This window comes from Ricinus communis, chromosome 10, assembly GCF_019578655.1.
Source record: "Ricinus communis isolate WT05 ecotype wild-type chromosome 10, ASM1957865v1, whole genome shotgun sequence".
In the NCBI taxonomy this organism is placed as follows: Eukaryota; Viridiplantae; Streptophyta; class Magnoliopsida; order Malpighiales; family Euphorbiaceae; genus Ricinus; species Ricinus communis.
The window spans coordinates 3,389,685-3,413,840 of record NC_063265.1 but is presented as its reverse complement, the minus strand read 5'-3'; the positions used below and the strand labels follow the sequence as shown (position 1 = coordinate 3,413,840).

The following is a 24,156-nucleotide window of genomic DNA, read 5'->3' as shown; positions in this document are numbered from 1 at the left end:
AAAGAACAACTAAGATTAGATGGTGTTTAATTTAGAGATTTTATGCAATTAGTAGTTATTTTTATCTAAAAATTATATTAAATTTGTTTAGTAAAATTAACAATCAGTTGATAGATGATTTAATCACAATCGGCTGTTTTAAAATTTTTTATTAGTCAGTAACTGATATAAATTTTTTATTTATCTATATAATACTATCTTCATCAAAAATTAATAATAATAATAATTTTAGATTAAATTAATTTTATATAGTTAATTTTTATAATTCATAATAAATTATTATTATTTTAAAATTATTTTTAAAAGTAAAATAATTATAATATTTAAAATTAAAAATTTTGTTATTGCCGATATTTATATTCTAATCTCAATTTTTAAATTAATTTTTATAAATATTTTTTATAATAAATATTATACAGTTAAATAAAATTAATTATGATATTTTTAATTATTATTAATTATTTTTATTAATTTATATTATTAAAAATAATATTATTTAAATAAAATAATGTAAAAAAATTATATTTTTAATAATCATTTAATATAATAATAATATTTAATAAAATTTTATCATACAATTTAATTTATTAGCTATTAGCTACCAATTATTAACTATCATTCATTAATTACCAATTGCATTAATCAGTCCAACTAAATAAATTCTAAAAATTCTCTCAACATTAAACCGGCTAACAATATACAAATTGCTAAGTTTCTGTAAAAAAATAATTGTTAATTACATCGGTTAGTAGATATGCAAATTGCTAAAAACCAAATGATATATGATTATATAAACAATTATAATCCTTTTTTTTCTTTTTTGAAAAATAAAAGAAAAAAAAATGAGCTAACTAATTTTTATATATAAACAATTTGGTAATTCCACAGAATTATAACTGAAAAAAATTGTTAATCGATTTTTGAGACGTAAAAATTCAATAGCTTATAAACTAAAAGAACAATGATTGAAGCTAAAAATAAATTGCGTCAGTAACGAATGTGATAACAAAATGGTATTTAAATGAATAGAATGTAAATAACGTTTTTTATTGATAAAAAAGAAAAAGAAAAAAAAGGGCTGCGTCCGTAAAATTGAAAGTAGTATAAAAATACTAAAACCTTAATATATAAGCATAATAAATTAATTTAATTTAAAGTATAACCAATATAACATTCTTTTCTGAACGCGACATATACCTAATATAGTAAGTATTTATTATGAAGGAATTCACCTTTGGATGGGTTTCATTAATGTTAGAGATTTTGTGGTGTTATCGTTTAGTATTTTTCCTTTTTCCTTTTTCCTTTTTATGTAATGACACATGCATGCATTCTTTTCTTTTTTATTTTGTTTATGTTTGTTCTTATTAGAATTCTTTATACGAAAACCATTCTCTCATTGGAGTTCCTATTCATTTTTGTTTATATGTATAACTCAGTTATCCAAATCAATCTATTTACTTTTTAAAAATAAATTGTGAAACGTGTTATAAATTAATTAATATAAATGACTGAATTTCAAAACTAAAATTTGTGATGACAGAAAAAAAAAATAGAACTAAAGCTCATGTTTACTATTAAATAAAATTTTTAAGTGAATTTTAAAGTATCACAGTTAAAGAGACTTTTCAGTACGTTTATATACTTATTTAAAAATATAAAAAAAATTGAGTTAAATTTTTTTACATAAAATATTTTAATATATAACTTTTATATAAAATTACATACTAAAATATTTTTATATTAATTTTTTAAAAATAAAATCTTTTATGTAAACTAATTCAAAAATTTATAATTTTCATTTAATAAATAAATAAATATATTGAAATTGTAGCTGTGATATTCTACGATTTATCAATTTTTTAAATAATAATATTCCGGCAATGTGAAAAAATAAATTCTATGCATCACATATAATTTTTTAAAATTTTAGGATAGCAGTGGATTTTCACTCTAATTTAGACATTAGAATTATTTGATTTTATTATTTTTCTTTGAGAGAATTCTAATAAATTATTACTATTCATATCCGACTCAAAACCTTTTAAAAAAGAAAGCCCTGAAAAAAGGAAAAAGCTAAAAAGATTGTAAAATAACGTAATTCTGTCATTTGTTGGCAATCGTCTTGGTGTTGTTGTACAATTAAGGCACTGAAAAGATTTGGATCCTTCAGTCATTCATTGCTGCATTTAAGAGAGTTCATTTCTTTATGGAAACGCGATTTTTCTTTCACTTATATTTTACCCACAAAATATATCTTTTTGTTTTTACTTATTTTCTTATTTAATTAAATTCACCCTTTTCTTATTTTAATCAAATTGTTCTTCTCTGTGTTTAATTGAAATATAAACTAACTAATTACTTACTTTAATCTAACATCTGATTAATAAATAATCCATTTAAATAAATAATTGTTGAGTTCTTTAGTAAATATGTCTCTCATGTTGAACTTTTTCATATACATTATAGATTATAGGTAGTCCATAATTATTAAAGGAGCTTTAGCCATTTTTTGGAGAAAGAAAAAGAGAAGGACGCGCTCACTACAACAGTTCTTTTTTTTTTTTTTTTTTTTTCTGATAACTGCTTTCTAAAATCTGACTCGAAAGAAGGAGAAATATGGTTGTGTATTTAGAAGGCAATATTCCAATGGTTCGAGGGCAATAGGATTGTTGGGGCCTTCATTGTTGTTATGATAAACTTATTTCCAAAAATTATGAATACAGTGATGGAAGGACTGAGTGAGGAGTAATGGAACTGAAAGAAAGGATAAAAGGGCAGGGTTGGGTGGGGTGGGAGGGGACCGTGTAGAAGAAAGGTAGGTTGGGTTGTCAGTGTCGCACGCCTTTTCAGTATTTGTCTCTATGTAATTACGCAGTTGGATATTAATCGATGCTAACAGTTTCCTATTATATCGTATCATTGCCTACTCTATGTATGGTGCTGCTGCTGACCTAATGCATGCATTAATACTATGCATGACCACGAACCAAGGTGAAAACAACTGAAAGAAAAAAAAAAGAAAATAATAATAATAATAATAATAATAATATTTTAGAATGAAAGAGGATATCTTTTATAAAAATAACAAATATATATATTTTAAAAAATTATTTAATATATTTAATTACAAAAAAATAATTAAATGACACTAAATTACTCTTTTATATAAATTGTCAATTTATTATGTAAATTTAAATATAAGAAAAGAATTGATACTCTATTGGATAAATAAAAACAGTAGATAATCAAAAAAATTTATTTAAGAAAACGTCAATTAATATGAAATGAACAAAATAATTATTAAAATAATATTTTATTACTCCTATTGTAATAAAAAAGGGGATTGATTAATTTCTTAATATTTTTTTATACTCCAAAATTGGCATATGATAGAAGCTTTATTCATCTTTTTCTTCTTTCCGAGAAATTTTAATAGCTAGAGACTATTGAAACTAATTTTCTTCTAACTTTTCCCCTTTCCCTTTGATTGCGCAGTGAGAGAGTTATAGAGGTATTCAAACTTTTTACATGAACTTATAGTAGGAGTTAGGGAATAATAACGATCACTGCAAGGCCAAAACAACTGTAAGTTAATTATTTTCTTTCTTTTTTTTTTTTTTTTTTTTTTTTGAATTGGAATTCGTTCCAAGAAAGAGATTACACGCTCAGCTGAGCAGAGCAGACTGAAGACAATCAGGGCCCTAAGTCATATTGTGAGAAAAAATATTTAGCCCGCACTTGGCTGAGCAGTGGTAAACAGAGTTCACCTCTCGAAGGGTCAAACAAACATCAGAAACTTGGTGCTCGGTTAGAAGAAGAGACCCAATTCCTTCTACGACAGAACCAACTTCAGCTAGCACCGGCTCTGTTGAGTGGACCAGGTTCACCACCTCACCACCAGAGTCCGTCTGCTGGTGAGACATGCAAACTGACAGCAAGGACCACAGCAATGGCAACTGGTAATTTCATTTGCTAATTTGGGGTCTTCTTTAGAAGGCAACCTTGTTTCTACCAAATACTGGAAGTGAACCGACCGACATTCAGAAAAACAAATAGATGTTCCCCGTACTCGCCACAGCATTATTTGCAGACAACACATGCACGGGGCTTTTTATTTAGATTTGTAGAAATAAATATAAGAAGATCTCCATATAAGTTTTGTATAAAGTATTTTAATATGCAATAAAATCTCTCCAAAATCGTACGTTTGGTATTAAATAAAAATATAATTATGATGAGATTAATAATTTAATATAGATTTAAATATTAAATATTTTTCTTAATTTAATAATTAATTATGTTGAGTAAAAAATAACACTAGAGATAAAATATGTTAATATCTTGTTATATTATATAAATAAATTTGATGAGATAAAATAATAATATAATAAGATAAAATATAATATAATATATATTTATAAAAATACATATACAAATATTACTATATGGATGAATATTATTATAAATGAGAGTTAAAAATTTATAATTAATTTATTATAATATAAAATTTATTTCTATTTACACCTAGTTCAAAATTAAGACTGAGATATTTTATGACCATCCAAAAGTTATTTCTATATAAAATATCACTATAGAGATATTTTACTGTATATATTTTTTCTTTTTATTTTACCAAGTGGATGGTTAAAGAAGTCGGCAATAAACTCTTGAGATAGTACTTTTTTATCTATGAAAAAAAATATTGTTTAGGCTTGGTGTATATCTCCGTCTATACACTAAATTCATAAATGATTGATACATATTTATTAATTTTAATACTAAAATATAAAAAACTCATATACATATACACACGTAGAGGATCTTTGTTCAAAGTGATATTTATCAATTATTACGATCGACCATCACTAAGTTTTTGATTATATGTGCAATTTTATTCCATGCATGGCACTTTTGTTATTTATTTAATTTAAGATTTTATATTTGATATTAATATTTATTTAAAAAATATTCAATTATTATTAATATTTTTATTATATTTTATTAAAATATTGATATAATTTTTATATATACACAATCGAAATAATCAACTAGATAACTAGCTTGCTAGCTAACAAACTTTTAACTGTCTATATAAATACATTCTTTAGCATCTTTTGATTAGCTGGAGTGTGCACTATAAAAATATGTCTATTTACTTATAAAAAAATATTATCAGTAATTTAATTTACCGACTATTTCTTACAATAAAATATTATAAGAAAATCACTTGTAGGAAGTGTAATGAAAGTTAAATGTTATTAGTAAATTATCGATAAAATAACTGTCAGTGAAATACTAAAATAGTGTTAGTAATTTACTGGTTTAATTTAATAAAATACGATATTAGTAATAAATTATTTTATCAGAAATTTTTCGGTAATTTAGTAATGATAATTATTTATTGATAATTTTCAATTTGTGATTTTCGTTATATTATAAGTAAATTAGCGATATTATCAGCAAATTTGCTTTCCAAGGAAATATAAATTTTTAACATTTGATCACTAAATGGTAAATAAATAATGGATATATTATTTCTAATAAGATATAATTGATTTTTAAATTATTGATAATCTATAAATAATTATTCTAACATCTATTATTTTAATTTTTTAGTAATACTAAGACATGTTTTACATATAATTTAAAAATATAAACTAATAATATAAAATATAAATATGAAGAGCCATATTAATAAGAGATTTGATAATAACAAAATACACAATAGAGCATATAGACCATTCATGGATAAGTTGTATTTAGTTGGTCTTAACTTGAGGATTTATCTTGCATTAAGCTTACAGTATGAGAATTATTAGAATGAACAGCTCTCGGCACCCTTCTAGTATCAGAGCCATTGGTGAAAGAGAAGAGAATTGAACCAATATGGCTGCAAGTTCTGAATTCACTACTCAAACTACTACTCTTCAACTTTCCCTATCTTGTAGAAAAATCCTAGCCTATAAAATAGACAATCTTGTAGAAATATCCCACATTCTTGAGACTTTCCAAATTGATAAAACTCTTGTCCCTATGATTAATCCGTACAATATTTTCAAGAAACAAACCTTGGTGAGGAGAACCTTTAACCAATTACTACACAAACCCCCTCTCACAGTCAAGGAATACATCCAGTCTTTTGCATTATCCTAATGTTCTTTAACAGCTACTACCCAAGAATAATATGTCACTTTAGAGATTCCTGAGTCTTTTATCCAACAATGGAAGAGACAAGGATATACTCATCTCCACCTCGGAGCCATTAGATTGGTGTTATCCTACCATGGCAGAATGGGCTTACTTGTCACTGCCCGGATGTCACTCTTAGACACCAGATATCTTAAATATGAGCATGCTGTTATTGGAACAATTATCACAACCCTCAATACAGGAAGTGTAGTAATTACTTTCTTCCCTAATTTCAATATGTCACTCAATGACCCGTATCTCTCTACGGTATTGAAAGTAGAGATCCAGATCACTAGAGTTGACCAGTTGGTTGATTCCCTTGCAACAATACTACATCACCAATTAGTTTATCAGCTGCAGGATCATGTGATAAATCTACAACTACCAGGTCTTTAATCTTCATTAGATGCACTGTTCATCATAGTCGATGCATGACAAGTTCCCATAATTGTGCAGGCACCACGATAATTGGAAAAAGGAGATCTAGAGAAGCTTATCCCTCTTGAATGGGCAACAAACTATGAGAAACTTTACCAGTCTCAGGATAAGTAGATCCAAGCCACAGATCCCCTTTTTATCAAAGAAAAAGATGGTACTGTAAAGACCATCTTTAAAAAAACTGAAGAATCTTCATCTTCCTCTCCATCCATCTTTCAAGCATCAATGATACAACTAGTCCCATCTCCAAAACCTGAAAAAGGCCTTCCAGTACATGCCTTTTCGCATTCCGGATGCTATGTCTATCCAGCCAAAATCAATGGCCACTTTATTTAGGATATAGATCTCTCAAAATGTGACCCAGGATGCAACTGTGTAGAAGAACTGGGAGAACCATGTTTTCAAAAACCTAAACCTGAAAAGCCTAGATTGATTCCAAAGGTATTTTACAGTTCTTCATGTTCACATAGGAAACCCAAACGCGATGATCAAGACTCGGATGGTACATCAAAAGTAAGAACTCCTTTACCTATCTATGAAGAGGCACTAGAGATCCTACAAAAAGAGAGGCCACTCTCCAAAACAGTCTCTCCTCCATCCTGTCGTGCGAAAATACTAACTCTTGTGTCCACAATCTTACCTGTCCAAAGTTGTTTTATGCTTCAGGACCATGATTCTCCTCCTTTAGGAAAGTCAGAGAATATGAGATCTGAGGTTACCCCTTCAAAAGTGGCTTCTTCTGGGCAAATTGAAAAGCTCACTCAAGCAGAAGAAATGTTAAACTGGCAAACTTCCAATGCTCTAGCCCAGAACACGTACCTAAAAAAGATCGATGGTAAGTTAGACCAGGCCTTACATTTCTCGCAGAAGTTAGATCAGAAGTTGGACAACTTCTCTCAAGAAGTACTCCAGCTGTAATCCTCCTTAACCTCCAAATACCAAGCCCTGGATAAAGAGCTTCGAATACCCCAACTAATTACACTAGCCTTCACCCAAAAGGAAAAGGAAATTACGAGACTTAAAAAGTAGATTGATCAAATTGAATATGACCTTAGAAAAGATCAGTCTTCTATGGTCCCTTCATTCACATCTGCAGCCTCCACATCTTCTGCAATAGCCCCCCTCATATTACTCTGCATTTCCTTTCCTTCCACAGCCAGAGCAAGAAGAAACTCTTTACCCACCTTTTGGCACTTTTTCACACCTCTATCCAAAAAACTTCACACCCCAACAAAGAAGGCTTTGCATCATACAGTCTTGAAAGGCAATAAATTGCTAGACCAATCTCTAATCAGCCCCTATGATTCTGATTCTGATTCTGATTCTTCTTCTAATACCTCTGGAATGGCTAATATAACAGAAATACTCATGAATACCTCTACTACTGAACCCTCTCCAGAAGTAGTAGAGCCTGAAGATGGCACAAATGATGCACAGTCATATTTTGTTCCTATTGGAACCGCACACCCAAGGTCAAAATCCACAACTGGAACAGGACCTTGGTTCACTTTTAATAATCTGCTTCCATCAAATTGGAGAGATAAACTTTCTGAATTTTTAGCATGGATTAATCTTCAGATGACCTTTGAATGTGCCACACTCAAAAAGGTTCTTGCTGAAATTGTGACAAGATTCACAGGCAGTTTAAGGGATTGGTTTCAGTCACAGTCTGAATACACCAGGCTCCAATTAATGACTTTGCCAACTCCATCAGCTGTGGTCACAGTGATGAGAACCTATGTAGCACAAGGAATCCTACTTCAATAAAGAATCCTAATTCCACTAAAGATCCTAATCCAGAAAGGAGTCCTGATGACATCAAGAGTTCAAACGACAAAAGAAATCCTATTTCCACTAGGAATCTTAATCCAATTAGGAGTCCTACCGAGATTCAACTATGATTAATTGTATTTCATTCATGGATTAAAGCCCGACGTGAAGACATGAAGATCAGATCTGATTTATATTGAATTCAAGTCCAAACGTAAAGCCCAAGTCCAAGGTTAAATATTCAAAGTCAAAGTCCAAGTCAAAATAGGAGTTTTCTTTTAATAAGTCCAAGTCAAAATAAGAGTTTTCTTTTAACTTTTCTTTTACTTCAAGTTTTGTTTATTTAGGAGTCTTGGCCACATATCCTAGTCATTCTAGGACTAGGATTATTTTGTATTAAACTCTATAAATAGAGCTATGTAACTCGGCAAAAGCATAATCTTTGGTGGAATAGAAAACCTTGTTTTTGCTTAAAGAGTTTCTTTGAGTGTTCTTGAGATTAAAACTTATTTTTTAGGTTTTGATTTCACTTCTACCTTAATTTAATTCTATTAACTTGTTAGTTTCTAGGATTAATTAAGTTCATCTCATTATAGCTATTGATCTTATTTCTTTATAAATAAGGGTGATAGTTTCGCAAATAACTTTTGGTAAACCTTATAAGTATTGATCTTGGTGTGTAATCTTCTCTTCTATAAGGTTTGCCAAAAGTTATTTGCGGAACTATCACCCTTATTTATAAAGAAATAAGATCAATAGCTATAATGAGATGAACTTAATTAATCCTAGAAACTAACAAGTTAATAGAATTAAATTAAGGTAGAAGTTGAAATCAAAACCTAAACAATAAGCTTTAATCTCAATAACACTCAAAAAAACTCTTTAAGCAAAAACAAGGTTTTCTATTCCATCAAAGATTATGCTTTTGTCGAATTACATAGCTCTATTTATAAAGTTTAAAACAAAATAATCCTAGTCCTAGAATGACTAGGATATGTGGCCAAGACTCCTAAATAAACAAAACTTGAAGTAAAAGAAAAGTTAAAAGAAAACTCCTATTTTGACTTGGACTTTGACTTTGAATATTCAAACTTGGACTTGGGCTTTACGTTTGGACTTGAATTCAACATAAATCGGATATGATCTTCATGTCTTCACGTTGGGCTTTAATCCGTGAATAAAATATAATTAATCAAAGTTGAATCTCGGTAGGACTCCTAATTGGATTAGGATTCCTAGTGGAAATAGGATTCCTTTTGTCGCTTGAACTCTTGATGTCATCAGGACTCCTTGCTGGATTAGGATCTTTAGTGGAATTAGGATTCTTTGTTGAAGTAGGATTTCTTGTGCTACATGGGTTCTCATTACATAGTCCTCCATAATTAGTTCCTTGAAAGCTTTGATCTCATTAAACGACAACAGAAACAAGAATATTTTGATCGAAAATGTTGTTCGTTAAAAATCAAAGATCTTTAAAGACATTATTCTGCAATGTCCAAATTGTATTATGTCATTGGTGGACACGATGGTGATGATACGTTAAAATATACTTTCATCACTTATTACCAGATGAGATCCAACCAGAAGCCAATAATATGATCGCCGCAATAAAGAAGCCGGTTACTTCAATTACCCTTGGAGAAATCTGGCAGTTTACGCTCTCCTCTATCAAGAGATTATGTGACCAGCAAGAATTATTAAGAAGACTGTCTCAATGAGATTTGATTGTTCAAAAGGCCTGCAATAAAAGTCACCTCAAGATTAAATGTAAGTCCTCCAATTGTGTTTGCTCCAATCACAAGAAGAAAACAAGACACCATTTCCAAAAATATCCTCATAATAGAAGCAAGGAGTTCAGAAAGAAAAGCCATATACTAAGAAGTTCAGATATTTCTGAAAAAAGAAAAATCGGGACAACAAATTAGACAGATGCTACATCTGCCGAAAAAAGGAGCATTATGCTAAAGATTATCCTCAAAATCCAAAAAAGGCAGCAAAAATGATCCAGCAAGTTAGTATGTCCATGTCTCTACCAGATTCATTTGAAGAAGACATAGAGTCTCTCTTATCAGAACAAGATGATCTCACTCTAAAAAGTCTCTTTGGAATAGAGGAAGAACATTCAGATTCTACAGATTCCTCGAAAGAATCCTCCTCAGATTATGATGCTGATATGATTCCAATCTTAGTGATCAGTCACCCTACAAAAGGTGAAAAGGAAATACTAGCAAATGTGATGCAATATCATTTCTCTTCATCACCAATTCCCCAATTGTCTCAACTTGCTATTAAGGTACCTCAATTACCTTATGTTCCTGTACAAGTATTACCTTCAAGGTATTCAAAGCCTATCTCAGTCATAGCCTTCTTTGACACTGAAGATCAAAGAAGCATGATGAATCCTGATGTTCTCCCATCTGAGCATTGGAAATCTCATATCTAATTTTTTAGAGCAGCAAATGGCCAGACTTTCAAAACTACCTTAGTCACGAAACAAAAAATTGGAATACGGTTCTTTCCTGACTGTGTGGTATGGACACACATCATTGGCTCAGACCTCCCAAATAAGGACCTCTTAATAGGTTTTGATGTTTATCATCAAGCGCAAAAGCTTCAAATTCTTCCTACAGGAATAAAGTTCAAGAGACAATTCCGTCCATACACAGATACTTCTAATCTGTTCGCCATAGCAGACACAGAACCACCATTCTTGCAATATAAGGAGAAATTTCTCCCTTTCTGTCCGAAATTCCATTCACATTTTTAACATCCACTACCTTTATGAAAAAATCCTCAGTTTTATATCAAGCTCCCTTTCAAGCTTAACAAGGATGTCAATCCTACAAAGGCCACCCATCTAGGAATGTCTCCTACAGATCTGGCTCTTGCCAGATCCGAGTGTATGACTCTTCTACAGCAAGGTCTCATCGAGCCCACAACCTCACAATGGGCCTGTCAAGCCTTTTACGTGGAAAAAAGATCTGAAAAACTAAGAGGGAAAAAGAGACTTGTTATTGATTACAAGCCTCTAAATCACTTCCTGCAAGACAACAAGTTCCCTCTTCTTCGCATCTCAAACCTAAAAGTCCACGTCCATAAGGCCCAATACTATTCAAAACTTGATCTTAAAGTTGGATTTTGGCAATTGGGTATCCATCCCTCAGAAAGATTCAAAACAGCCTTTTGTATCCCAAACGCCCAATACCAATGGACAGTCATGCCTTTTGGACTCAAAACAACCCCTTCCCAATTCCAAAAGACAATGATATAAATCTTTGAACCTATCCAGATTATCCTTGGTGCTCAATCTACCACCTTTCTCCTACCCATCCACAAATCGAAAGTGAACTATGGTTTCTGTGGTGTCTTTCCACAGTTTGTTATCATGTTGTAGAAGTGCCAGTCATGGATCTTCTATACTTCTTCAATATTGATACAAATGCAGGGACATATCTATGGAAATATCTCACTTGGTTCAAAACTCCATATCAATGGAAAAAGGATCTCCTCAAAATCATTCATGAAACTAAACTGTTTACAGACAATGACTTCAAGGCTCCAGGATATCATGCCATATATATTCTTCACAGGCCTTACTTTAAGTTCTGAGAAGATACATATGCCATCCAAAACATCTGTCAATATTGGAGAACGATTGAAATGCCCTTACATCTTGCTCCTCCACCAATAACAAGGGAATTAAAGCTTATTCTGCAATTAAAAAATGATCTCGGAAGGGCCAATGTCTCTACACCACTTGTCTGCACTTATAATGGACCTGATAATCAGTGGACTGAACACTCCACCACTGAACAGTCCACTTTACCTTTGCTGCCATCATCTTTGGATGATCCAAGTCTGACCACAGAACAACTAGATGCCATTATGCAAGATTCCCAGCCACTAGACAATGACAGTGGTCCATGGTATCCAATCGTTTTCTATGGCAATCCAAGCAATAAAGACAACACAACACCCAATCTCTCTCCTCCACATTTCATGAAATAATTGAAAGAGTGTAAAAAGATAAGATTCCTATCTTATCTATCTTTATATAAAGTGTGTAACCTTATCTTTCCTGTCCTTATGTGTGCATGTGTAAAAAGATAAGATTCCTTATCTTATCTTTACTGTCTTATTGTAAATCGTGTATCTTATGTGTAAAAGGATGAGATTCCTATCTTATCCTTACTATCTGATGTAAGACTCCTCTATATAAAGAGAAGTCCTGAGTAGTGGATGGCAAGTTGCCTTCTTTCATCAATCAAGAAATAAACAAGTTTTTCTTTATATGACTTTCTAAACTCTCTTTCTCTTGATCCTTTAGCTATGAGTCTTTAGCTTGCACGATCTATTCGGCTACAAAAATCCAATAGAGCATATAGATCATTCATGGATAAGTTGCCTTCAGTTGATCTTAGCTTGAGAATTTATCCTACCTTGAGCTTACAGTACGAGAATTATTAGAATGAACAGCTCTCGACACCTTTCTAAATAAAATATTAGAAAAATAGAAAATAGTGATATCCAAGCAGTACGACTGCTACTAAAAGAAAAATATGGCTTCTGCTTTATGATTTGTATGTTTCCATCTCTTTAAATTCATTTACGTTCTTTATAATTCATTATAAACAGTAATTGGTGCACCAAGTAAGCAAGCATCTTATTAAAGATTTCAAACTTTGATCTAGTCCATAGATGGACGTACTCTTCTTTTGTTTGCTCCTCAATTTTTTAATTAATTTTTTTTTTAAATTTTGAGTTAATCTATTAGTTTTTTTTATTATGAATTTGCTAATGTGAAAAATAAACCATACTATGGGAAACATATTTTATTTAATTGTAATACCAATAATCTGAAAAGTATTAATGTTGTTATTAATACAAATTATTATAATTAATGTTATTATTAATACATAATTTCTAATTTAGTTGTGAAAATATGGGTAGCCTAACAACATTCATCCAAAGAGGCTCTCTTTCGGGCTTTAAACATATGGACCCAAGGATTTGGTAGGCAACCTGTACGTTGGCCCATACAAGGTTTTAATTCAGCCCTTGCGCAAGCAACATCAAACGGTGACGTTTAGCGACGGGAAAAGAGCAGCAGCATATGCTCTTCTCTTTGGTCCAGGGTTTTGCGCAATTCTCCTTGCTCTTCTCTTCTTCTCCATTTGTGTTTATCACCGTCAGGGTTTTAGCACTTAAACATGGATTCAATTGCTAAGCTGCACTGCACTCACCAACCTCTTAACCTCTCCTTCAATCCTAACCGTCCATCTTTCACCAAACCCATATTTTCCCTCCCCATTAGAACCCCATCATCGTCACCCTTCAAGACCCTCTCCATCAAAGCCTATAAAACACCACAAAACCCTGAACCTTCACTACTGCGAACCCTAAACCCTATTCTTAGAACCACCTGCATCACTCTCACTGCTACTGCTGCTCTATTCTTCTTTAACAACCTCCACAAGAAACCCGCAATTGCCGCCCCAGTCACGGCCTCACCTCCCGCCGTTGAGCCCGCAGAACAATCATCTCCTTCGAATGTTTCATTTCAGGAACAAGAACGTGCTCTCGAAGACCGATTAGCTCGAAACCCTAATGATATTGATACCTTAAGGTCTCTCATGGAGGTTAGGATTAAATCCCGGAAGCTTTTACAAGCAATTGAGGTTGTGGACCGTTTGATCGAGCTCGAGCCGGATGAGGACGAATGGCCGCTGCTAAAATCTCAAATTTTTAGCTACAGTGGAGATTTCGAGTCGGCTAGAAAAGGATTTGAAGAAATTTTAGAAAAAGACCCACTTCGCGTGGAAGCTTATCACGGATTAGTGATGGCACATGCGGAGTCCGGGGACTCAGTTGATAAGGTATTGAAGAGAATTGAATCTGCAATGGATAAATGTAGGAAGGAGAAAAAGAAATCTGATTTGAGGGATTTTAAGTTATTAATTGCTCAAATTAGAGTAATGGAGGAGAAATATGTTGATGCTTTGAACGTTTATGAGGAGTTAGTGAAAGAGGAGCCGAGGGATTTCAGGCCGTATTTGTGTCAGGGGATTATATATACTTTGTTGAGGAAGAAAGAAGAGGCAGAGAAAAAGTTTGAGCAGTTTAGAAAGCTTGTTCCAAAGAATCATCCATACAGGGAGTTTTTCCTTGATAATATGTTTGCAACTACCTTTTTCTCAGAGAAGGTGCAGAGAGAGGGAGCAGGTGCAAGTAGCTGAGAGAAATGGAAATGAATTTAGGTGAGAAATAATAGCAAAGGTTTTGCTTGAAAATTCTCTTTTTGGTTTTGGTTTTGTTGATTCTAAGTGCTATGATAGAATTTTTGTAAAAGTTTCATCTAGCACGCTAGTTATAAGTAATTCTTAGTGATTATCAAATATTTGTCTGGATTATATCTGTCATCTTTAGTCAAGATTAGATACAATAGAAATGGTTACCCACCTTATTTCATTTATGGGTTCAATGGTGATAGATTGGTTGGTTACGGCGTGGAAATTGCACGATCCTTACTATATATGTACAGCCCTTACTCTGTTCTATATCTGATTATTTCTTATTTATTCTTTCTCTTTTTCTGAAGAAATGTATGCAACTTTATGCTGTTCCTTGTTTTAAGTTCTATGCTATGTAATAGGCCGTGAACACATTTTCTTTTTTGATACTCAGTTTAGCTCTTTTAGCTACTCGGTCCTCCCTTCTTGGTTGCACTTTGAATGCTGATAAGTTGAAATACTGGGACATAGCATCAGTTTAGCTGATGTTGGTTGATTTTGATTTCAGTTGAACTTGAATAGCCATATTATAAGTCAAAACATCACCTCCTTAATTTCAATTTGATTGATTTTCTTTAAGATGCCAAGATATTCCTTATGATCTATCCCTTGGCAAGATGCACCAAATCTATTCATTTCTTGCAACAGTAGTAGGATCTGAATATACTCCAATGCCTCATAATCAGTCCGTAGCAAAGAATCCTTGTTACTGCTTTCTTCTTCAACTTTAGGGACTCAATACGATGTTATTGACCAAATGAAGATGTAAGAATGCTAAGAGAATTTTATACCACTTTCAGTTTACTTTCTAATAAGAATATTAATGAAGCTTGGCTTTGTTAGCTTTACTTAGCAAATTCTATTTGTTGATTAGAACAAAAGGAAAACAAAAAGGGGTGATGGTAGCAAAGCTGCTATTCTTGGTAGAATTGAGCATGAATAAGTGGCTTTTTGCAGATGCAGTTGAACTAAATTTTGTACAAAATTTGGGTTGGAAGTTTTTTGTGATTAGACTAGTGTGTGTACGAGCATATTATTTTTCTTATTTTTATACTCTGAAATACCCTAGAATTGGAACAAAAGGAAAACAAAAAGGGGTGATGGTAGCAAAGCTGCTATTCTTGGTAGAATTGAGCATGAATAAGTGGCTTTTTGCAGATGCAGTTGAACTAAATTTTGTACAACATTTGGCTTGGAAGTTTTTTGTGATTAGACTAGTGTGTGTGCGAGCATATTATTTTTCTTATTTTTATACTCTGAAATACCCTAGAATTGGAACAAAAGGAAAACAAAAAGGGGTGATGGTAGCAAAGCTGCTATTCTTGGTAGAATTGAGTATGAATAAGTAGCTTTTTGCAGATGCAGTTGAACTAAATTTTGTACAACATTTGGCTTCGAAGTTTTTTGTGATTAGACTAGTGTGTGTGCGAGCATATTATTTTTCTTATTTTTATACTCTGAAATATCCTAGAATCAATGCATATGCCTTGATAAAATTCTGGAGCATGAATTTGGCAGTAAGTATACTTTTAGACATATATTTTCTTTGTTGGTCAGAGTAGTTTTATATGGATACAGAGGAACAGGAAACGCATACCTGCAAATGCTTCATGAAGAAGGTAATGATGTCTAGGAGTGTATTCTTGTCTATAGTGTGTGCATTTTGTTAGTCTATGCACGACCATTTCCCAGTCAGTAATCTTGAATGAAGTCTTAATTTCGCCATCACTAAATTAGGTGAAAGCCAGATGGAGGAGTTCTAAATTTAGTGCCTCAACCATTCCTGGGAAAATAATTGGACAGAAAAGGTTGGCAAAGAGGGATTTTATATCAGCTCTCTCCCCTGTTTCTTCCAGATGCTAATGTCCTGCTCACTTGAGCTGAATAAAGTTACATGCTTTATTTAGCAGATAAAATATTGTAACTGAGCAAGTCTAGGTTGATGTCATTGTTATATCAAACTGGAATATCGCTTCCAATTTTAGGCAAATTACAGAAATGGCACAGGGCATTTACTGGCGTTTCCTAGAGTTTCCTTATTGAGAAAATTTTGATGAAATGTTGTTTCAGAAAAGTGATGTGCTTCATAGATTGAGTCATAAACTTCCTAGAGAGGGTTAATGTTTATGATTCATAATTATACACTTGTATATTTTTCATATCTTTAAGAAGTCCTATTTATTAAATATCTCAAGAGTAAACAGTCATTTTATATTGATGTACTGTCATCTTAGATGCAATTTGTTGGTTGCACAAACATCTCGAGAGGTAGAAACTTTACTTATTGCTGCTCTTTCCATTGCATGGATCCGATGTACCAAGTGTCATCGACTGGTGAGAAGTAAACTGAGGCATCTACATTCATTTATAACAGAAGATATGTCCTTTTATGTGAATTGGAGAGTGGTGAATTTCCACCATGAATATTATGTTGACAACACCTTAGTGTTGGGTTTTCGCCCATCCGGTTGTCAGTTTTAACAGGCAAAACTAGCGGAGGTGGTGAAATCTGTCTCTGGGTTGAAACCTAGATTACGTACAGTAGCACAGTTTGTTAATTAGCATTTGAAATGGGTTAAGATACACACACCATCTCTGTGTGTTAGACGCATTGCTGATTTGTTTTGCATTGGTAATATGTTCTCTTGGTAGTTTAAGCACAACCGCAGCAGGTTCTTTCAGCGATAAATATATAATTAACTCTTCATTTATGGTTGGTTTGGACATACAGCCACAGGTGACTTGTTTAACTTCTTGGAATAGTACAAGAATAAATCAACATTTCCTCCTAATAGAACTTAAATCTGAACTAGTTATCATGTTCTGTAGCACAAACCTTGGTGGATGTTACTGTTCAATCATATTGTTATCGGGCTGGGTTGGGCTTATATAATCTTATAAATCTGAATGGGATTTTATATGTTGAGGGGAAAAATAAAAATAAGAATCAGAGCTTAGTCGGAATTTATCACCGGTGAGAGATAAAATTCAGACGGCCTATTGGGTTTTAAATGAACCACAAATGATGTCACAATAAACCTTGCTGTTGTTACCACAATTCGTTTAGTGTGTGCAAGTGTACAAGTGGAGGCTCAATGCCTGGTACTGGTACTACTTACTGTAGGGTTTTGAGTAATGCAGTATGCCTGTCTTCTTCTTTGGTAGCATTAGTCCGAAATAGCTGCTCTTTTTCTATGTTTTTTTTTTTTTCTTTTAGCAATCCATTTGATTCCTTTTTCTTGGGGAAAATCAAGCAGCTTGTGACTCGCACCCCGCTCTTAGGGGAGATTCTCCGACCACTGGGTTGTCTTGTTTAGGTCCCACTTGCTAATTGCTATGCTCCTCTAGGATTTTGTTTGCTTTATAAAATTATTGTTACTCTCAGCTCCATTATTCTTTTTCTATAGATGTCTGATTTTGGTTTCTTTTCTTTCTCCCGTGAATTGTGGCTTGTAAGTTAACTTGCAAGTTATCTCTATCACCCATGTGTCTAGAATATTATCTCTTTTGAGAGAATTGACAAATTCAGTTTGCCACGCTATCTCGAATTGTTTATGATAATGTAGTTAAGATTTTATAAGACTTATTTATTCTAGGTATATACATCGTAATAAATAAGTACGTGAATGAGACGTAATCTAAGTGTTTTATAATTTGATCGTTTGATGATTAAGCCGTACATCAATTATTTAAATATTAATTATCTATTGCTATCTATTTACCTAGTTTGTTGTGTAGATAAGAATATATAGTTGGAGTTGGTAAATATTTCTTAAATTTTTAAAATCTTTTAATTTTTCTATGCCAATTGTTGGATTTTGAATATTACACTTACCTAGTGTTAATATAGTTTAAATGTCAAATATAGACTGATCATTAAGTGTTTATGCAAATGTTTATTATGTTTGGTGAGAATGATAAAGTAATTTTTCTTTCAAGGTTAGTTTAGGCTTATCGTTGTGCTGTTTCTGGGAGGAAATCATGACAAATAACTCATTAATATCTCATAAGGGTTGAGGTTCTTACAACGCCAGTTCTGAATAAACCTTTCAATATAAAATTTACTATGTGTCAAAATAATATCATTCATAGTAAATTTTGTATCCTCAGCTTTTTTATATATAACTAGATATTTACTTGTGCATTGCAGAAATATGAGTATCAATTAATTATAATTTATATTAATATAATTAGATCAATTGATTATAAAGATTTTCCTAATTCAAAAAATTGGAATGACATTTCTTTATGAAAAGAGATATATATATGTATAAAATTGGTTGATAATAAGCTAATTACATAATAAAACTGAAACTGTATTTCTTTATTTAAAAAAGGTTATATATAAAAATCTAAGTGATACAAAATTAAGTGTATATAATTAAATTTATAAATGAAATAATTGGCAATATCATATCAAATCTAATATTTGAAGATTTTCTCTAACATTAATAAAATATAATTGAAATATTACTTTTCAGAGATCAAATTATTATTTAATAGAAAAGTAATTCATTAATTAATAAATCAATTATATTTATTTAGATTAGTAGAAATATTGTATGTTATCATTAGTAGTAAATCAATTATATTTTTTCAATTACATTAACTACAGTTTGTGTGTTTGTTTTTAAAAATTGGGTGAAGTCTTAAACCCGATATATCGTCTCATTTTATGTCTAAATTAAGACACTACTTTATACTTTTTTTTTTACTTAAAATAAATTCATGTTCACTGCAGAATTCAAAAGTATATATATATATATATATATATATATATATATATATTTTCTAGTTCCTCTTCCAATAATTCTCAAATTCGAATTCAACAAATGATGTCGTGTATATATATATATATATATATATATATATATATATATATATAAAATGTTGATTATCATACACTTAAAATTTAAGTATCTTTCCTTAATTAAATCCCCGAAAGCAGTATTGATATAACTAAATTTTTTTTCTTTAATTTATAAAAATCTCAAATATTATATAAAAGTGTGAAACGAAATAGTAAAAGTTTTTCTTAATTTAACGAAGATGTCGAGTTCATGCGTTGAAAATAGAAAATATAAAATGGCATGTGACAAGGTGATCTTTGTACAAAGTCCAGAATCAACCAATTCCAAAATGTTTCCGGATCATCTTTAACTAAAAAAAAAAAAGCTGGTGAATTTGGCAGCAATACTGATTTCAAGGCCTATTGATAACAAAAAAGCAGGCAGCTTACAATGTATAAGAAATATTGATCTTGGATAGGAACATGCACATATTTTTCAACTTTGGAACTAAGGTTAGGCAAGATTCCATTTCTACAATATATCAGTAATATAATGATAGGTATAACCTAAAGAGATAAGATCAATCTCCTTAGTCCTTTGATCAATAGTCAATTAGGTTAGGTTTTTTCCTTGGAGGAATTCAATACATGCAGACTAAAAAAAACTATTTAGTGAAAAAATTCTTTCGAGATAAATTTCTCCATTGATACTAATATTTTATTCTTTTATTTCTAGTTGGTATCAATTCTTAATTTTTTCTTAATACTAATTCGTTTATTATCTATTTCAATTTATAGTGCTTGATAAGATTTCGAGCCAATTTTATTGATGTGATTGTTGGATTTGGAATATTCTTATTGGGATAAGTGCAAAGATGTATTTTATAGTTTCACCATTAACAATTTTGAATATGTGGTTTTTTTAGACAAAAACAGATATATGGTTAAAAATTAGAACAAAAATAAATATTTCATCATCAAAAAGTATCGATTGACAAGAATTTAGCCATTTTCACTGTGATCAGTTGTTATTATCATATTTTTTATGTTTGATAATATGGATTTAGAGTTTAATAACTCAAAACGTCAATTTTTTGCCATTAAATTAATCTCATCGCATCAATAACTTCTTAAACCGTAATTTAACAGTCAAATAATAGAATTAGAAGTTGTTAAACTCCAAACTCATGTTATCAAACGTGCACAATTTGATAATGATGACTACTCGGAGGAAATATGGTTAAATTCTTATAAATTGAGATTTTTTTAATGATTATCATGATCTATAATCATATATCTTTTTTATTTTTTAAAAAATACTATATATTAAACAATATAAAACAGTGAAACGACAGTTATATGCTATTATTAGCAATATTATCTCATTTAAAATTTATCTTAGTAAGTAAATGGAGCTCAATTTAAATTTATCCCCAAATTTCATATTTAACCCAATTGTAAATTTTAAATTCTAATCGTGTTTTACTATATCCCTCCCTTTGTCATTTCCTTTTTCTCTTTTTGTGTAAAAGAAAACCCTAGATCCAAAAAAACTCTTTATTTATTTTCTCTCCTTTTCTTTATTGCATGCATGGAAACAAAATGTCTGAACCAAGTGATATTCTTCATTCTCGAGATAATATCCCTGGCATGCTAAATTTTTATTGTCATTGAATTTGGGATTTTGCCCTTATAGCGATATATATTCACATTTTAGGATAAATTTAAACGAGGTTCATATGCTTGGTATAATAAATTTTAAAGTAATTAGAATTGTTGATGTAAGGCATAAAAAAATATATTTAAAGTTCGATGATTATATCAACAATATAGTTCGGATTTTATGAGGTACTATAACCTGAAATAGAAATAAATTTGATACAAAAAGAAATTTGAAGAATTAGTACCAACTAAATACAAGGTAAAGTATTAATACCAATTAGACAATTTACTCGAAATAGAATTGATGGATTCGTCTGGAGCCTGCGCGAGACTAGGTAACATGTTCTGTCAATTAATAAAAAAAAGTTAGCGAGCCACTGGACCTTGTGTTCATAATAGGACTCCAAGCAAGCCAAGCCACTGGATCTTATGTTCAGAATAAGACTCCGACGGTCAATTTAGGATTCTGAAGTGATTTTAGCAAGATAGAAACGCGTGACTAGTTTATATCTTTATGACGTTATGATAGGACTTTACGTTATTTTATTAGTTTCGGATCGCTCGTGTTATATTTGGTCGAGACTTTTTTGTTAAAGTCTTAGCAATTTGACCTGCTTAGCCATCTTATCCTATCAAGAACTTTACTAAATAGGAAAATCTTATCTAGTGATATATACACTATCTAACCTTTTCGTCCATGAGTAGTAGCGAGGTGATGAGTTGCACCTTGTGGTTAGCAGCTCCAAATCTCCAAACCCAAACAATGTGACCCAGCAAACAAATAAGATATTAAAAATAAATATTTCAATTTTTTTATTAAAAAAGAAAGATTAAAAATAAAATATTTCAATTTTTAATTTTTTAAAAAAAGAACAAGAAAGAAAGATTAGAAAAAGAAGTAGCCTAGTGGGATGTGTGATGTTAATTATAATTAGGATGGGTGATTTGCTAACATTGGAAGCAATGATTGTTTGATATGGACATTGTTAGTCAAACCAATCTTCTTTTCTTTCTTTAACTTTACTCATGGCAGAGACTATCACAGTCTCACTGCTCTTTCCTTTGCCTCTTTTATTGGCTCCCTTTTAATCACTCACTCACCCTATTCTTCACTTCCATATCCTTTGTCTCCTTTTTAGCTTCAATTTTTGTAGCTTAACTAAAATTATAATATTAATTGGATATAGCTCGCAGGCTTAATAGAATATACTAATATATCTTCACAATATAATATGGTATTTTAAATAATTATTTATGTATCTAGTAGTTTAATTTATAGAGAAAAAAGAAAAAGAAATCTTAATTGTTGCTAATTATTTTGGTAAATTTTCCTTATTCAATTGTTCTATTCAGAGATTTATGCCTCTCTTTTCCTTTTAAGAAAAAAAGAAATTGAATACTGTGATTGGAACTTAATGGAGCAATTGCTTATAATGAGAATGTTACATCTCTCAAGAAATGGTTTGACCTCTGAATAATTGTTCCTTCCCATTTTATTTATGTCATTTTTCTTAAAACTGTTTGTTTCATTTTCTTTTCTCCTTTTCTTATTAGGGACTTTTTCTTTTGTTTCTTTTGCCCTATCATTTTCTTTAGGTGATTTCTTTTACTTCTTTTGCCCTGCCATCTTTTGAGGCCACAGATGGCTTCTTCTTTTCAAGAGGTCTAGTCGAGTTGTTCGAATGGACTGATTTTTTAGAATATTTTTATTTATTTTTCTTTTGTTTGATTATTTATTTAAAAAATCTAACCGGAGTGGCAAAGTTTACTATTTATCGCTAAATATGTGTTCCTCCTTAATTTTTATTTAGTTATCATTCCCTATACCTCAATTAACTAAAATGGGAAAAAAGGTGAACAAAAAGACAAATAATTATAAGAATGATAAACCCCTCAAAAAAAAAAAAAAAACCATTGATAAATAGATGATCAAACTCGAATCCTTATCAACTTTTGAATAGTGGTGGGTCTAGTAAACCTTCTACTTTCACATGCCAACCTTTGGATTCCAAAGAAGAAGAAGAAGAATGGAAGCTAAAATCGAGAAGAGAAAAAAAGAAAAAAAAAACAAAACAAAACAAAACCCTGCATCATCATTTTGATGGAACATGGAAAAATTGCATGAGGGCTTTAATCAACTTTCTTCTTTTTTCTTCCTAACGTAGGGATTGAAGACAACAATGATGTGGTTGTTACGAGATGTCTTTTGCTTTTGGTTCATTGGACACTGAAATAAAGGGTTGCCCACCCAAAAATAATTTGCTCTATGCGTAATGGGTTTGGTGGTGCACAATCATATATCATGGACAAGATTGCCTATATATTAGGCTTGTCGATTCAGCCAAACAGTTGAATAGTAGCACTCTTTGAATAGGCATGCAGCTTAGCTACTGCTTGGCTTTTGTCGTTTTGACTTTTGTTTTACTTGGGTAAACTCAAGAAGGCTCCTAGGGGCCATCTTTCTAATTCAACTACTGCAAAAAACTTCTCTCAAGTACTCACACACACCTGAAAAAGTCCATTTTTGAATCGTGTTTTTAATTATATGCTTTTATAGATATAAGACAATCAAAGTATGTTATAATTTAATTCATTTTTTTGGCAGAATACGAATATGAAGTAGAGAAATTATTCTAATAATTTAATGTTAGGAATTACCAATAATAACAATTGATTATTAGTAGTTCAGATAAATTCATTGAAAAATTAGAAATTCGAATCTGCATGACTCCGTTATCCGGTCGTGCTCTATACCCTAACGATTTGTGCTAAAATTGGTGGGTGAGTTTTGTTAATTATGTAAGGCTTTATCATAATAAGTGATTCAAATGTTATAGCTGACCATACCATTTAGACCATCGATCGCAATAGGTCTCCTCAAAAAAGATTTCCAAATGTCATGGTTATGAAGTTTGTAAGATTTCAGATTTGAACTTAATTAGGAAATTATAGTATATCTCTCTTTTGAAAACATGTTTATTTTGGTGGAATAATGTGCCTTTGTCTCCAGTGAGG

General features: G+C 31.2%; 1 protein-coding gene across 1 annotated transcript; it reads left to right on the top strand.

Annotated features, from left to right (window-relative positions):
• Positions 1-13,481: 13,481 nt before the first annotated feature.
• On the top strand, positions 13,482-14,868 carry LOC8276614 (protein SLOW GREEN 1, chloroplastic). Its single transcript, XM_002532962.4, has one exon. It carries the CDS (start codon positions 13,611-13,613, stop codon positions 14,634-14,636), a length of 1,026 nt encoding a protein of 341 aa, XP_002533008.1. The 5' UTR covers positions 13,482-13,610; the 3' UTR covers positions 14,637-14,868.
• Positions 14,869-24,156: the final 9,288 nt, after the last annotated feature.